A 17293-nucleotide genomic window follows, 5' to 3' on the forward strand; every position below is an offset into this window, starting at 1 on the left:
ACTCTTCTTCTTCTTCTTCTTCTTCTTCTTCTTCTTCTTCTTCTTCTTCTTCTTCTTCTTCTCTTGTTGTTGTTGTTGTTCTTCTTCTTCTTCTTCTTCTCCCCCTTGTTGTTGTTGTTTTTCTTCTTCTTCTTCTACATGCCTGTTGTTGTTCTTCTCCTTCTCTGATCACTCTTCTTCTTCTTCTTCCTCTCATTGTTGCTCTTCTTCTTTCTCTTGTTGTTGTTGTTCATCTCCTCCTCCTCCTCTTCCTCCCTCTTCTTATCATTATTAGTAGCAGTATTTTGGTAAGTTAGTTAGTTAAAAGTTAAAGTCACTATTCTTCCACTCCACCACATTTTGGAGGCAAATATTGTACTTTTCACTCACCTTAGTTCACTTGATTACTTTATTTACTTTACAGACTACATGCTGCATCAGAGCTAAAGTAAAACATTTGGAAATTTATTCATTTTATTTGCAATGATAACATTGAAAAAACAAACAAACAATAAAACCAAACGTAAATATATGCATCATTTACTTTTACTTGTACTTTTCATACTTAATACAGTATCAGATATCAGATTTATACTGGTGATTTCAACTATACCAGAGTCTTATTTTGGCACAGTATCTTTACTTTATCGTGGTTTCTGGTAATTTACTGGCAATAAATGTACTGAAGTATCAAAAGCATGAGTACAATATTATTATTTACATGTAAATTATACACATAATCACATGTATGTATACAGTCAACAGGTAGTCCAACTGACAAAAATAGATCACATGAGCTTTAGCAGCACAATATATTTAGCAGAAAAAAACATGATATTAAAAAAAAAAAGGAAACGAAAACTAAACTAAATTTGGAACATGAGGAAGTGAAAACGAAAAAAAAGGGAGAGAGACATTAGGATACACAGAGAGAGAAAGAGAGAGGGTCATACTCCCACACTACTATGACTGACAGGCAGATGAACCAATCACCTCTCTCCTTTCTCCCTCCTCTGGCTCCTCATTGGTGGATGCTGGAGCGAGGCCTTCTATCCCCCTCTCCTCCTCCTCCTCCTCCTCCTCCTCCTCCTCCTCCTCCTCCTCGGCCTGGTGGTGATGCTGCTGCTGCAAGCTGCTGGTGTTGCCGTGACGATGATATCCTCCCCCTCCCACTCACACACACTCACACACACACACACACACACACACTCAGTGGAGGGGAGAGGAGAGGGAGCAAACAAGACGCTATCATGACGCGATGGCTTCAGGCTGGAAAACAGGAGCTCAGTGATCACCTGCGACTGAGGGGAACATGGTGAGTGCTGGCTCTCTTTCTTTTTATAGGAGGGTGGACGGATGGATTAGATGGATGGAGAGAAGGATGGATTGATGGATTTATGGGTGGAGGAATGTTTGGGGATGACAGCAGCATCTGTAGCGTGGCGTGCCTCCCTGAGAGAGAGGGATGAGGGAGGGAGGGAGCTGTGATGGAGGACATGAGGATGGACAGATTGCAGGATGAACGAGGGTGGAGTACGAATGAATGAACGCAGGAACAGACTGATCCATCTCAGCTTCAGAGCAAATACAAGTGTGTGTGTGTGTGTGTGTGTGTGTGTGTCAGGCCTGTGAGTACAGCACATTAGCATCCTGTGTGCTAACAGTAACAGGAGGTACGTCACTTCTGTGAACAGAAACTGGGCTCATCCACCCTGATTTTTTTGTAGCTATGGGTACTGGACGGGCCCTGACACACGGGCTGGAGGGGTCAGGAGGCCCTCAGACCAGAACCTCTGGATGAATTATACACATTTACTGTTGCAAAGTCAATCAACCCACTACTGTGTGACACATAATGACCAAATTAAGACAGAGAATGAGCATTAAGAAATGCAAAATGACCTCGAGATGTAACACAAGGACACAAGAAACCATGACAAGGAGACAAAAGATGACAAAAACGTGGTGCAAGAGACCAGAAAGAGAAGCCAAACGACTACAGAGATGCAGAGCAACCACAAGATGTCACAAAATGACCACCAAGAGATGCACAACGACCACGAAGAGACACAGAGCGACCACGAAGAGACACAGAGCGACCTCAAAGAGACACAAGATGACCACAAAGAGACACAGAACAACCGCAAAGAGACACATAACAACCGCAAAGAGACACATAACAACCGCAAAGAGACACAAAACGACCGCAAAGAGACACAAAACGACCACAAAGATGCAATCCACTATGAAGGAGGCACAAAATTATAAATCAAATGATGGGCAGTCCTGGCAGCAATGAGCAGTCACATTTCAGAGGACTTTGGTTGCATGCAGGTCAACAGCAGTAAACAACAAAGCTTTTTTTAAACGAGTATACGATTTCCATGTAATATTTACAGTGCTAAATTAAAAAGAAATAAACCATGAAGTGATTTCTGTAAGTCTGAGCCGACATGATTGTTCTTGATGCAGGCAGAGGGAGGGTCAGTGTCCTGACCAGCCACCACTGGGCTCACAGTGGAACAAAAGCCTGATGGGCTCTGTAGATTGTGAATCTGGAGATATCTTTGCATGAAGACTCTGCATAATAACAATATTAAGTGTTAACCTGTTTTAAGAAACGTCACCAAAACACAGACAGATAGATTCTAAACCTGGAGGGAGGAGCGAGTGATTAAAACACAAAACCTGACACAGAGAGACAGAGTGACCGTGAACTTTCCCATGGGAAACTGAAGAGAATGAGATCAGATTACCAGTGTGTGTGTGTGTGTGTGTGTGTGTGTGTGTGTGTGTGTGTGTGTGTGTGTGTGTGTGTGTGTGTGTGTGTAGTATACCTCAGCTGTATCTTCGTCTGTCACTGTGACGTCACACAGTAGATTCACTGACCAGCTCCTCAGAAACTGGTTTGACTCTGGCAGTTCAGTCTGGAGTGCAGATAGCGCTCCTCTGAAGCTGATCCTCATCGAGCGTCTGGGAAATTTTTAAAAAATCTGGTCCGTTGAGCCGAGAAGACGTGAGTAGGTTTCCAATCAGTTAAGAGTGTTTTACTTTGTAAGATTCATCGTCTCAAATCAAAATGTAAAATATCGTTTTGCTGTGAAGATGGTTCTACAAGATTAAACAGGCAAGAAACAGCAGATTAATGTTAATTTTATTTGCCATGAAATTAAAGAAATATATCAGTGTTAACGTCAACTGTGATGTTACTTCTTAGCAAAAATAAAAAAGATTGTCTCCTGACAAAAAAATGCCAGAACTGTTGTTTTGTGGGTGCATTTTTGATGCATCATTGAGAGACAGTTGCAGCAGTAGCAGAAAATTAGCATTAGCAGTAAAAGTAGGTGTCACCTGATTGGACGAACGCCACCTGATGGCAACATGGTGGCTTGTTTGGAAACGTTCTCAAAACCAGCTCAGCACCATATTTCTGAAGACAGTTTAAGAGAGAAATAAGCCTAAAATAGTCTGTGTTTATTTGGACCCCAACATGTTTAGTTTTTAATATTTTTTCCAAGAACTTCAGGAGGTGTTGCATCACCCCGGACGCCCCTCATCTGCAGAAAGTATCCAGAATTCAATGTAGCGCAAATGAGGGGCGACGCAACGTGACGACCCTTCTCTCGAAACACATCGAGTGCAAATTACACTTGATTACACACTGCACCATCTCCTGTGAACCCACTGCATGTGAGGGAATGGCAAACTCTCCACATAATGAGGTAATTACTGATCGCAGAGCAAATTGTTTCAGACACTGAGTTTGATTCAGTTAAGATTTTAAGGATTCCAACATTAACGTTGTAACCTTTAATCGGTCGTAAGTGCAAAAACTCACACATGAAGTTTTGAAGTAACAAGAACTGATAAAAAAGTAGTTAAATTCAGTCTTATTCTTCATGTGTGTGAACGTTTTGTTCTTCATGATGTTATGATGGTGTGTTGAAGTCTACATGCCTCCTACAGAACTGAACCTTCACCAAACTGTGGGGATTGATCTGTCGGGGGCAGATGGGGAACAGACGTTTGGCCGAACATCGATACGTATCATATATCAGGTTGATAACGAGAACACAGACATGGTTAAAATTCTGGGTCCAAATTTCAGTTTTAGATAGAAAGAAAGGAAGGAAGGAAGGAAGGAAGGAAGGAAGGAAGGAAGGAAAGGGGGAAGGAGGGAAGAAAGACAGAAAGGGTTCATTTGTCTCTCGCTCTGTAAGTGACAGTTACAAAGAGTCACCACAGAATCACAAGGCCCTGACACACACACACACACACACACACACACACACACACACACACACACACACACCCTGCTAATAGAGCCTCACTGTCACCCCATAATCCTTTGCAGCACTGTACTGCAGCGACTCATTGAATGAAGTGTGGGGGTGCAGCAGTTCTGGGAGTGTAGAATGAATTTTCCTGAAAAAATAAGATTAAAAAATCCATGCGTGTGTGTGTGTGCGTGTGTGCGTGTGTGCGTGTGTGTGTGTGTGTGTGTGTGTGTGTGTGTGTGTGTGTGTATAAGGCCACTCTGGTATCGGGGTGGTTGTGTTTTCTGAACAGAGTCTTTGAGGGGGGAGGTGTTGGAACAGGATTATGAACAAGATCACAGGCAACTCACAACCATAATCCCTCCCCTTTATGAATTATTCAGCCATATGTCGGGCTCATATTTTTACACAAAGATGTGGTAAAAATAAAAAAAATACTGTCTGGAAGGGAGACGTGAAACAATAACACAAAGGAAAACAGATATGATGGAGAGAAGAACGGCTGAAAATGCTGAAGGTTTAACTTGAAACAGTAAAAAGAAAGTGAAGTTCACACAGCAGATATTTAGTGTAACTTATAAAATGCTGCTCAAATACTTGGATGTAATTAATTTACAGAGAAAGACTAACAACATGAGATAAAAGATTAAATACTAGATACTTTACTCCCAACGTCCACTCCAGGACTAGAAATGTAAAAAATAAAAGATCTGTCATTTTATTCAAGGTAACATTTCATTTGGTCGTCAGCTTTAACTTCCATGAGTGAGTTGGAGATCGAGACTAAAACGTAATATGAAGAAAACTTTACCTCGTCTATGAAAGCTAAAAATAGACTAAACGAAGTCAACAGCTGATCCCTCGCTACGCTATGTTTGGGGTTTTTTGTTGTTTTTTTTGCTTTGATTGTGTTGCTTTTAAATCACTTTTAGCTCTTTTAACCACCTTTTATAGAAAATACTTGAAAAAAACATATTAACAATATAAGAAAATGTTTTATCAGTTTTTAAAAGAATATGATAAAAAGAAAACAACATAAACAAAATGTGAATACATATATTAATGTCACGTATAGTTTAATTCAACCTTCTAACAGTTATTATATGTTGTATTACTTGTGTAACTATTTTTACTCAGCAGTCTGGTGCAGATCCAGAACATCTGGAGGATCAAACACCTCAGAGATGACTTTTTAACTTCTGGGATTAAAACATGGATTTATCTTCACTCCTATTTATCAACCTGACTGCAGCAGTGATCCGTGGACCTCATATCAGTCACACAGCTGTTGTATGAACAGTTGTATGAGCCTGTGTTTTATGAGTGTTTATGACCGTTAAGTGAAGTTGTGGATTTCTCTGGTTTGGGATAATCTAAGTACACAGCTCGATAAAATAAATATCAAAGGTCGAGTCATTTTTAGATGTTTTTAATGCAGAAATCTCACATATCATATATTTTAAAAAGTGTAGAAATTGAAAAAAAAAATGAATCGAAGAACCTCAAAAATACTTGACAGAAACACATTTTTTGATCAAGCTGAAATTTGTTTTTACAGATGTTTGTGGTTCCTACTGATCCTACCTCCCTCTCATCACATCTGTGTGTCTTTCATGATCTGGGACACTGAATCATCTCACACACTGTTAAATTTAGGATTTTTTTAGGATTAAAGGGACCACAACTGCCTCACTCTCTGTTGTCTCTCCCCCCCCCACCCATGCAGTCTGTCGCCATGGTAACCTCAGCCTCTCTTTTTTTTTTCTCCCCATCACTTTGAAGACATTTTGGTGACCTACATTTCTGCTCCTACAAGCTCTTTATTGGTATCGTACTGTTCATTCACCTCCCTCTGTTGGTCTGACATGCAGCGCAGCCCTCCACCCTCCCTGTCTGAGGATCGTACCATCTGTATCTGCTCCTCACTGCAGAGCGTACTACCGTCTGGGAGTTAATTAGGGGTGAGCAGGGATCTAATGCGCCACCTGGGTGGAACGTATGGGCATTCCTGTAGTGGGGAAGACAAGCTGTTGACGTCTTGTCTCTCACGTTTTTTTAACTTCACTTTTTTAACAACTAATCTCACACATTTGTGGACAAAAAATATCACATTGTCTGATTTCGACCTTGGACATCTGTCAGTTGGGGGAAACACCGTCAGGGTGGTGCAGTCTGGGGTTTTCCCAGTCGCCTCCGGGCAGAATCCTCTTCATGAATCCTCTAGTGGTGCTTAAAGGGACTGCAGCTTAAAGGCACTGTTTAGTAATGGAAATACAGTTAAAATGAACCTCAACTGCCTTTCTTATTTCATGTTTACAAGAAACAGTAATAGACTACATTCAAAGTTCAATAACCTCCTCTTGTCCTCTTTAAAAGAGTGCTCAGGTCAAGTTCTCAGAAGAATCAGCAAATATTTAAAGCTCCCATGAAGTCAAAATCGATGCCTGCTCTTGCTCTGTATCTCATCAACAACACCCGACAACAGGGAGACTGTCCACACATTAATCATCCAATAAATATTCTTTCAGTTTTTATGACTCTGCCACGGATGATGAAGGATGCCAAGAGAGCAACCATCGTGGTGGAAACTTTTTGGTACAAAGTGCTCAGAACATTTAGTCCCAGGAACTTTTTCAGTCTATCACCGTCTGCAGATCCACTGGAATCCAAAGACCTGTGAAAATTATGCAAATTATTCGGATGATATTTGTGATAGCTGTATTTACACATTATTGTATACAACTCAATTTTTGGTTCATCTGTTGCATGCTTTCTTCTGTAACTTAATGGAACAATTCACCAACTATCTGATGAAACTTCAGGTGGAATGTTGTAGCCTACAAAACATTTCTGGAGCTTCACAGTAAAACAGACTTGCAGCATTCTGCTAAACACCTGAAGTAGCCGCAGACTTGTTTCAAGACAGAAAAAAACAGCCAAGAAAACATAAAATGGCTCCGTACAGCTCCCAAACCGATTTTAAAAGACGTTATTTACACTGTTTATTTACTTAAATCTTCCCTGTAGCTGCTAAGTTAAAAGTGGTTGCATGAGTTTGACCCCCGTGTTGAGGGTGTAAATAACATCTTTTAAAATCAAATTGGGTTCCTGCAGTAGAAGCCCTTCTTTAAACATAACTATCACTAAGCATGGCAGGGAAGAATTCAGCCAAGAAGTTTTTTTTTAACATCCATGTTTATTTGCTTTTCAACCTAATCCTCATCTCTGTCTTCTCTCCTCAGGAAACTGTCCTCAGTTTGAACTCTCTGTGAATTAAATCAACGCCAACGTCTGCTGCTTTTTCCTCAAATCAGACGTGAAGAGGATTGACTTTTTGGTATATTGCTCTGGGAATAGACAACACATGGAAGCAGACGGGTGGTGTAATTGGAAGATTTGGATCCCTTTACACCTTTTTATCCGACAGGACTGGACCAGAGGCTCAAATAAAGGGCATGTCTGAAATGTTATCCCTCCCTCTTTTTGCCAGAGAAATCAAGGAATTAAAGCTCTGACAGAAGTGGATGACTGAACATTAAAATCACAGAAAAAGAAGACCTACATCTCATTGCTTTTGACTTTTTTCTGGCTGCTGTGTGGAAACATCCTGGATGTTTAATCCCTCAGATTTGAGCCATGCTCATCCTGAGATCCAACTCGTGCCAAAGGTCATCATAAGGAGTTTGTTTGACTCTTTTGCCCTTTCCCTCTCAAACACACAATGGAATAAAGTGTGAAACAAGGAGTTTACTGAAACGACCACACAAGCAGACAGTAGGAAACCTTGTACCTGAACATCCAGCCCCTTCCCCTGGCTGCCGTGTGGAATAAGGGGTGTGTTCGGAGGTTCACCCCCACCAGGCTGCCACTCGCAGATGGAGGCCCACCAACACTCCCCAGATAGCAGCAGTGAGGAGTGTACCGTCCTGGAGGCTCCGCCCGGCAAAAACGCCTGCCCGCAACATGCAGGGAAGGTAGGAAAATATATCCGTCAGCCAATTCCCACACATGACAACCAGCAAAAAGCTGAAATCCAACAGTGAGATTGTTGATGAGAACTTTTGATTCTTTTTCTCTGCTCACCTTTTCATCTACAGGTGGCTGACCTGTACTGTTCAGCCTGCGAGTGTGTGCTGTGTGAGGACTGTTTGTCGGAGCATGAAGAGCACCCTAAGGTGGCCCTCAGCCAGGCCCTGGAGCAGCACCGCAGCAGCCTGCAGGAGAAGCTGGGGACCGTCCAGAACAGGTAAACTTGGTTAACAAACCATTTTTATGACTTCAGCCTCGGTTGGGGACCTTCTACACATTTCATAGTAGAAGGGGACCTTGCTTTTACCTGGGTGGATGCTGTCAGGCTTTGCAGAATCAGTAATTTATTTTTTAAGTTGACTTTATTAACTAACTTCTTAGAAAGCCACATTTATGACATGCTTTTGAACATGATGTTGCTTTTCATTGTTATTATTCTGTTTTATTTGTCTATAATCCCATTTTTGTGATCACAACTTGTATCTATTCATGTAATTTGTGTTTTCTTGGCTTTTCGGCTCTAGCTTCTATTTCGTCTGGGCTTGTTACTGTCTTTAAAAGTACTTTGTAAACTCTGTTTTTAAAGGTGCTATATAAATAAAGTTATGATTTCCTTTTTTTCACCTGTAAGGATGCATCGTATTTGAATTACTGATCATGTGTTTTGTGGTGGACTTAAAACTGCAATATTTACCTCTGGACTCGAGTAGAATAGAGGCAAAAAATAGCATAAAATGGAAATCACAGTAAATCACAAGCACCTTAAATTTCTACTCAAGTAAACAGACTCAATTAGGCATACAATCCTGCATTGTATTGGGACACAGAGGGGAAACACAGCTACTACTGTGACACATGTTGGAGTGAAGTGGAGAGGCTGACATCTGGTGGACTGTCAGGGAAATGCAGGACTGTTGGAGCAATGAGGACACAACAGGAGAAATATCGTTGTAGACAGCGATCAAGCATACAAACAAATACAGTGTGTCTTGCATGCTCATTACGCCCATCCATTAGTGATTCATCAGGATGCGGAAGATTTTAAATTTTAAATAAAGAAAACTATTAAACAGTCTTATATTCTCTCCGGGTTACAAACATGAATAATTCATGAGATAAACAAGCAACAAGGGATTCCCTGGTGTGTACTGTGGTGATGTCATTTTCTAAATGAATGACAATGATAAAATATTAATTGTACAAGCTTCTTGTCCCCATTACCCTTCATGTTTATTGCCCCAGACTCCCTCAGATTTCAGACGCCCTGTCCTTCGTTAAAGAGATCCTCCAACAGCTGACCAATCAGAGAGCTTCCATCGAAGAGGACATCCAGTCGAGCTTCGAGGATCTGCACAAACAGCTGGATGTCCGGAAGAGTGTTCTGCTGATGGAGCTGGAAGTCACATATGGGCTCAAACAGAAGGTCAGCTGCAGGATTTGGCAAGATTTCTACTTCGCGAGATACAAAACATCAGACAGCACATCAACAACATTATATGTCATGTCTCTAGGTCCTCCAGGCCCAGGTGGACAACCTCATCCGGGGAGAGGGGGACATCACGGCCACCTGTACCCAGTCAGAGGAGGCTCTGGCTGGGGAGGCGTGCGTGGCGAGTCTGCAGGTCGAGCAGGAGCTCCAGGAGAGGCTGGGCGAGCTGGCCTGCCTCGGCCTGCCATGTCAGCCAGAGGAGAACGACCAGCTGGATCTGGTGATGGAGACTGATGGGCTCAGGAAGTCCATACACAACCTGGGGACCATTGTCACAACCAGGTGAGAGCATGCTGACACAAACTATTAAAGATGAAGAAGCATTTTTGCATTTAAGAGCATTTAACTCCAACCTTGCCTTTCTCAGTGCTGTGGCGAGCCAGAGCGAGGCTATGGGCGCAGGCCTGGAACAGTGCATTGTGGGACATCCTGCCTCAGTTACCATAGTGACAAGAGACAAGTCAGGAGGAGCCTGTAAGATTGGAAATGCAATCCTGTCGGCGGAGGTTCGTTTTATGCTTCCACTCAGATAAAATGTGATGCAATTCTTTAAACACTTCCACAAAAAAAGACTAAACATCTGCTGTGTTTACGTTTGTTAATCCAGGTTTTTACCCCAGATGGCAGCATAGTGGACGGTGAAATAGTGGACCACAAGAATGGGACTTATGAGTTTGTGTACATAGTGCCGAAAGAGGGTGACTTCTCATTGGCTCTCCGTCTATACGACCAGCACATCAAAGGAAGTCCCTTCAAACTGACTGTCAGCAGGGTCTCAGAGACAGAAGTCGAGGTGGGTGGAGGAAGTGTGTGAGGAGGAACAATGTGAAGACATCTCTTAAATTTAATAAAAACGTGTGAGAGTTTATTTTTACTTACCCAACACTTGGGTTGCAACTGACTGAATTCCTGTAGAGCTTAACTGTGAAGCAGGCATAAGGTAGGCATGAATGAAAGGGACGTCCAGCTACATCTCAAGAAAAACATGTTTGGGTGGCAAGGAAATTCCCAGAAGCATACTGATCCCTTTAGAGAGTTATGTAGTGCCAATACTATTGTGGCACTACATGTATCTTGCTCAAAGGGAAATGGTTCCATCTCCCTCTTGCTAACTTACCACACATCACAGGAAACAGGTCCACAGGTCACATTAATGTGCAGTCATTAATTAACATTTGTTATAAAGAGCAATCCGGTCACATAATTCAAGCAACTAAGTTGACTTACATGAGCGTGGTTTCCCCTGCTCAACCTTGGGTAAAGAAAATGTACTAAATGTTTTCAAGTTAATGTGTGCATTTACTAAAAATTCCCAAATTCTTGTTTGTAAGAACTGTTTTCTCCTTCTATCATTGTCTCTAGGTGTCCCCCTCAACCACCACAGCAACCAACTCAGCAGCCTACGCTACCCCATCCACAGGCTCCTCTGAGGGGGCAAAGAGAAGAGGAAAGTCTCCTGGACAGAAGAAGAAGGGTTCAAAGAGAGCCAGCAGTGCACTCGGAACCCCACGACGCAAAACCCAAAACCCCATTGAGGATGACCTCATCTTTAGGATCGGTGAGACATTCATTACCATCAAAATAAACCATTAGATACAGGTGCCTGCTTTATCACACCTAATTAAGAAAAAACTTGCACAAGAGTTACAGATTGTCCTAGAATGATAGGCTGAGCAGATGCTTAAATTGGATTATTTTGCTTTTCTTGCTCTCTTCAGGAACAAAGGGGCGGAATAAAGGAGAGTTCACCAACCTTCAAGGAGTGGCTGCTTCCTCCAGCGGCAGGATTCTAATTGCTGACAGCAACAATCAGTGTGTACAGGTAAAGCACGATTTGTCCGGTCCTCTAATCTTCAGCTGGCTGTTTGAGGGTTCGGACTTGGATTATGCATTATGTATCTACCTCCCCACTCCAGATTTTCTCCAATGAGGGTGAATTTAAGAGTCGTTTTGGGGTGCGTGGACGGTCGCCGGGACAATTGCAGCGTCCCACAGGTGTAGCTGTTCACCCCAGTGGTGACATTATCATTGCTGACTACGACAACAAGTGGGTCAGCATCTTCTCCTGTGAGGGCAAGTTCAAGGTAGGTGCATCAATGTGGGTTGGAGCTTTTGAACGATGACGGCTTCCTTTCGAGGACATTTTTACGCTGGTAGATTTTCTAATGCATGAAAACAAACTGTTGACTGGTTCTTACTAATCATTTGTTGTTTTTCACGCCCATCAGGCAAAGCTTGGCTCTGGTAGACTGATGGGGCCGAAGGGAGTGTCTGTGGACCAGAATGGTCATGTGATCGTGGTTGACAACAAGGCATGCACTGTATTCATCTTCCAGCTGACCGGAAAGCTCATTGCTAAGTTTGGTAGTCGAGGCAACGGTGACAAGCAATTTGCAGGTAAAGTTTGTTTAAAGACAGAAACTCCAGAAATGAATAAAAAGCCAAGGAATAAGACTGATAAACATTCCAGTCTGAAATGTTTTTAGACTAAATTGTAATCGTCCATTTAAAGTGCAACAACTGAAAGTAGTTGAAGTGTATGATGAAGTGTCAGGGCCTGTGTCCACAATATGTATTATAATTTTCAATCAACCAATTACAGTATATATTAGATCAGGTGGGACTCACCATTCTTCACCCTGGTACTATAGGAGAATCTTATTTTGGCCCAATCTGTCCACTGCCCATGCTTTTCTTTTAGAAAGAGATGTTATGTGGACATAGTGCTGAAAGCAGGTGAAGATTTTGGATGATGTCCTAATTGCACAACTTGTTTTTGTTCTTTCTGTCCTGAAGGTCCACACTTTGCGGCAGTGAACAAAAACAATGAGATTATTGTGACTGACTTCCACAACCACTCTGTCAAGGTGAGGTCTCACTGACTGAACATTACCTTTACATATTTTTCCCTTGTTCCAGGTGAACAGCTAGATAGTCATTTTCTTGCTCAAAGTCCGTTTTCTTTCTCTGTCATGGTCAGGTTTTCACCCCCGAGGGAGAGCTGGTCTTGAAATTTGGCTCTAACGGTGAGGGGAACGGCCAGTTCAACGCTCCCACTGGTGTAGCTGTGGACATTAATGGTAACATCATCGTAGCTGACTGGGGCAACAGCAGAATACAGGTACTGCAGTGTCAAACTGTCAGAAGCGCCTTATTGGGCGTGATTTTGCAATCATCTTAATACATTTTTGTTGTTCCAATATTTCCAGGTGTTTGATGGCAGTGGCTCTTTCCTTTCCTACATCAACACATCAGCAGACCCCCTGTATGGACCCCAAGGTCTAGCTCTGACCTCAGATGGACATGTGGTAGTGGCTGACTCTGGCAACCACTGCTTTAAAGTCTATCGTTACCTACAATGATGGAGGCTTGGACGGAGAGATGAAGCAGAGGCAGGAGAGACGGAGAGAGGGAGCAGATGTGGAGGAAAAATGTTGTGCACGATGTCAAACTCTAGGAATAATTGCATGAACTGCAGCCTGAAAAGATGGAAGGAGGGATGGAGGATTAAGGTGAAGAGGAGGAAGCAAAGAAAAAGGATTTGCTGTCATTACATCATTCAACCACAACAAAAATCCGATCAAGATCTGATGTCTTTGATGGTTTTGATTAAGTAATGTCATCAAAAGTTAATCCATGGATATAAAGAAAGGAAGGACGAACACCGGTCTTGACCTACAGTCTCTTGAATTCTAACGATGAATGATGATTTTGGCAGATGAGGCAAAGAAAGATGTTGGCTTCAAGACCCAAATTTGAGAAATATTGCATATTGGAACACTGAGTAATGCAGAGGATGGCGTAAAAAAAAAAGTTATGCAACGACTAATTCATGATGTCAATTTCCGGAACTCCCTGTTTCTCCAAGTTTGGCATTAGTAGAAGAATGGATTCAATAAGACTTTTAAAAAAGAAATTAATGAAGAACAAGTAAAGGATGCAATGAAGAGAAGGTCTTCAGAAACCGCTGCTTCCTAAACCCACAATTGAGTGAATGACGGATCGAGGGATCAAAATATTAAAGGCATGGATGAATGCATAAAGGATGGATTGAAAGATTAAATGTTTTCTATTGCTCTGCCTTCTCTTATTGTATGTATTGACAAAATAGTGGCCAGTGAGCTAAAACAGGTCTACGTCTTGGTTTGACACCATTTGCTAATCCAGGTCATTATCACAGACTTCCCTTATGGCTTCTGTACCTTAGTTTACATTTGTACACAAAGATCAACTCTGACAATTGGAAGCTACCATTAGTTACCAGCTCTTGGAGCTTCTTTGTGTACCTGTGAGCAAAGCACTTAACTTAAAACTGGTCCAGTGGTAGAAAACGGTGGTAGTAAACGTGTAAATCTGTAAATATAAAGCAAGCTTGAAAAGGGCAACCTCACCAAGCCCAATTTCCACTGACTGTTCACTCTGCAATGGTCATGGATCACATGTGAAGCTAAGACATGGGCCACTTTTAGCCTGTTGTCCATTGTTTGTACATTAGGATTGTCTGAATATGGAATGTTTCTTATTTTCTTGCCACATGCTAGCATTCTTTACAAGTCTTAGGCAATAGATTCATTAGCAGACATGGTTGCTTGATTCTTATTCTGACTGAATGATTGATCGATTTGGTTGATTGACACGGTAGCTTTGACGAGCAGCATTGTCTATCTGTGCTAGGTTTGAGTGCTCATATATTTTTCCTCAGAAATCTGTTGCAAGGAGAAAAAAAAGTCTATAAATCTATCCTATATATTTGTGAGAATACCTTTAATAATATCATGTAAAATGCTCAGTCATTAAGATATTTGGAATCAGTAACATTTTTACACAGTTGTTTCTGCTCTGCATTATTTTTTGTTTCCCAAGGATGTTCCACCAAGTCTCAAGGCCCTACTGTGCTGTGATTGGCTGGCAGTACTGTGGTATGACTGTCTTGAACTCATTGCGCTGCTGAGTCCTTGTGATTGCATCTGACGTTCACCCAGAAGACCAGAAGACCAAAATATTGTCAGTTTTCAGCTGCAAAAAACTACTTGCTTTCGTTTAGGTGACAAAACTAGTAATGGTACCAGCCAATCACAGCAGTCAGGCTAGACAAGGTGAAACGGTCTTGTGTGGAAAAAAAAAAAAATGCTTCTGCTCGCTGTCTCAAAAAGCAAGTTGCCCGGGGGAGGGGCATTCTAGAATGTTTCAACTCATTCCGTCATATTGCCAAGGATTCTAGAATTCCAAGAAGTGCTGTCGCTGGCTTGTATAATTCCACATGTTCTGCCATCACCCGTCGGACAATACCTCATTGTTCTAGAAGCATGCCTCTGTATTACGTGATTGTTGACATCAAACATACCACTAAAAACATTTACAAACAGTTCACCCGCTCCTCAGAAGATTCACAGTGAAGTTAAGTACTGCAAAGGACATGAAACAAATGAGACATTGCAAAGCATTTACAAATTACTTTTGGAAAAGTACTATGTGTAAGTGGTGATAGTGATACAAAGCATTTACATTAATTATTAAACAGAAAAGGGTTTTAATCACATCAGAATTAAGTTGGTCGCTTTAATCTTCAATATTAATAAACAGAAAACACTGTTGTCGACTAACAGATGCTTGTGGTAGAGGAAGTGGTGTCCTTTCCATTATTAACATGATGTTGTTTGTCAGTCTATTTACTGAAGCAGGAAGTGAGAAAGTCATTATCATGGTATATTATGTTTCACAACTGATACAACGTTTTCGCACACGTTAAGTCAGTTATTTTATTTATTTATTTATCTATTTATTTATTCATTTAATCATTTAAATCTTTCTATATTGCCATTTGATTGTGTTCCACCATGTGCATTGACATTCTTAAGTGCCCATTATATTTCTTCTTTTTGTACATTTCGCCTGTTGTGTTGACTCAAACTATGATTGTTGGTATTTGATACATTTTATATTGACTGTTGTGAGTGGACAAATCAGCATTTAACATTCATTTGATTATTTTTTTGTTAAATGAAAGTTTTCGTGGGGGAAAAATAATCACACCAGCCAGTCAGCAAAATTAGCTTGTTAGTATTGCATTTCTAATTGAAACCAATGGACACTTTTAGCACAAAGCTGATATGTTGGCTGTAGCTAAGAATACGGCACAGTGAACAAACTAACAAAGCATTAGCTGTCCAGGTCAGGAGATATGTTTGAGGTTCAAGTACTGTTTTTTTTCCCTTTTTTGTAACAAATTGTTTAAATAGTTTTAAGCTTACTTAGAGGATTTTGGTTAATTGTAGCCATGGGTTTCAATGATGAAAGCTAACAATGCTTGCAGTCTCTGTTACACATAGCAAAGACAAAATAGGTTTTTAAAATCAATGTGATAAGTGCATGTTCAATAAAAATAGCAGTTCAAACGGTAAGTTGTCAATATCCCAAACAGGAGTTCATTTTTCCCCCCAATGGTGACTGAATCTCAAATTGTGCTCATTGATTCTGAGCTGGGATGACATTTTTGGATTTGTTGGCATTATTGATTGTTTCAACAAAACCAGGTTGTGTTTCTTAAAATAATCTGGGCCTTGTTTGCTGAACATTCGGCCTTAATGTCAGTAATACGTTTGAATGTTGTTTCAAAGTTGATATGATGGAATTGCCTTCTCAGTAATCTTGGTTTGAAAGTTATTGCAAATGTAACAAATAGCTATTTGTTAAACGAATGCAATAGAACTCCAAACAAATAGCTCATTTCTAGACTAAACATCCATTTGAGGGAATATGATGCATGGAATTTATTATATCAGTTGGTAATGTGAAAATAAAGTAGAAATTCCTTAATTAATAACAGGCTTTGGTGTGTACCATTGCTTTTTCTTCAAATGGATGTGTAGTGCTTTGAAATACAGCTGATAGTTTCTTACAGTGTCACTTGCCTGCTCTTTCTCTCTCTCTGTATTTACTATCTGTCATGTCTGTTCACTGGTATGGACTGTCTCTTTAATATTCACACATACACGCTCAACACTGAAATAAAGCATTGATTCCTAAATGGTAGCCATTTCTTGTGGTTTGGTTTTGTGAACATTTGTGCTTTGAAAGGTGTTTAGCTGACATTTGCATCCTAACATCAGTGACTTTGGAAATTACCATATTTGTTCAACACCATCTCAAGTAAAGTGCCAGTAAAGAAAATGGCTAATCAGCATGTTCCCAGTCTTTGGTCTCCAGTGCTGCTGTTCAGTCTAATGTAAGTCGGCACAAATCTACCACAGCTAGACAGGGTGATGAGGGTTATTCAGCATACAACATGCAAATAACCCAAAAAGTATGTTTATTTTCCACAAACGTATACATGAGACACACCTATATCAACTATATGTTCTGACAGGGCACCTGTGTATGGCATTCTGTGGGCATAAACAAAGGGAAACAGCTTCATCAATACAGAGGAAACAGAGTTTAGGAAAACACTACTGACCAGGTTGGTTGTTATTTATTTAATTTAGTGTATTATAAGTTGAGGGTCAACATCAGTTAAGGG

At 41.0% G+C, this 17293-nt stretch overlaps 1 protein-coding gene across 1 annotated transcript; it reads left to right on the forward strand.

Annotated features, from left to right (window-relative positions):
• Positions 1 to 1099: 1099 nt before the first annotated feature.
• Positions 1100 to 16806, forward strand: trim2b (tripartite motif containing 2b). The gene is made up of 14 exons (XM_037113394.1): positions 1100 to 1294; positions 7499 to 8230; positions 8354 to 8502; positions 9528 to 9708; positions 9797 to 10056; positions 10142 to 10280; positions 10382 to 10567; positions 11137 to 11332; positions 11493 to 11596; positions 11691 to 11858; positions 12003 to 12171; positions 12571 to 12641; positions 12755 to 12895; positions 12984 to 16806. The coding sequence occupies exons 2-14, from the start codon at positions 8132 to 8134 to the stop codon at positions 13134 to 13136; spliced, it is 2016 nt and encodes a 671-aa protein (XP_036969289.1). The 5' UTR covers positions 1100 to 1294; positions 7499 to 8131; the 3' UTR covers positions 13137 to 16806.
• Positions 16807 to 17293: the final 487 nt, after the last annotated feature.

Source organism: Acanthopagrus latus, chromosome 10, assembly GCF_904848185.1.
Source record: "Acanthopagrus latus isolate v.2019 chromosome 10, fAcaLat1.1, whole genome shotgun sequence".
NCBI lineage: Eukaryota > Metazoa > Chordata > Actinopteri > Spariformes > Sparidae > Acanthopagrus > Acanthopagrus latus.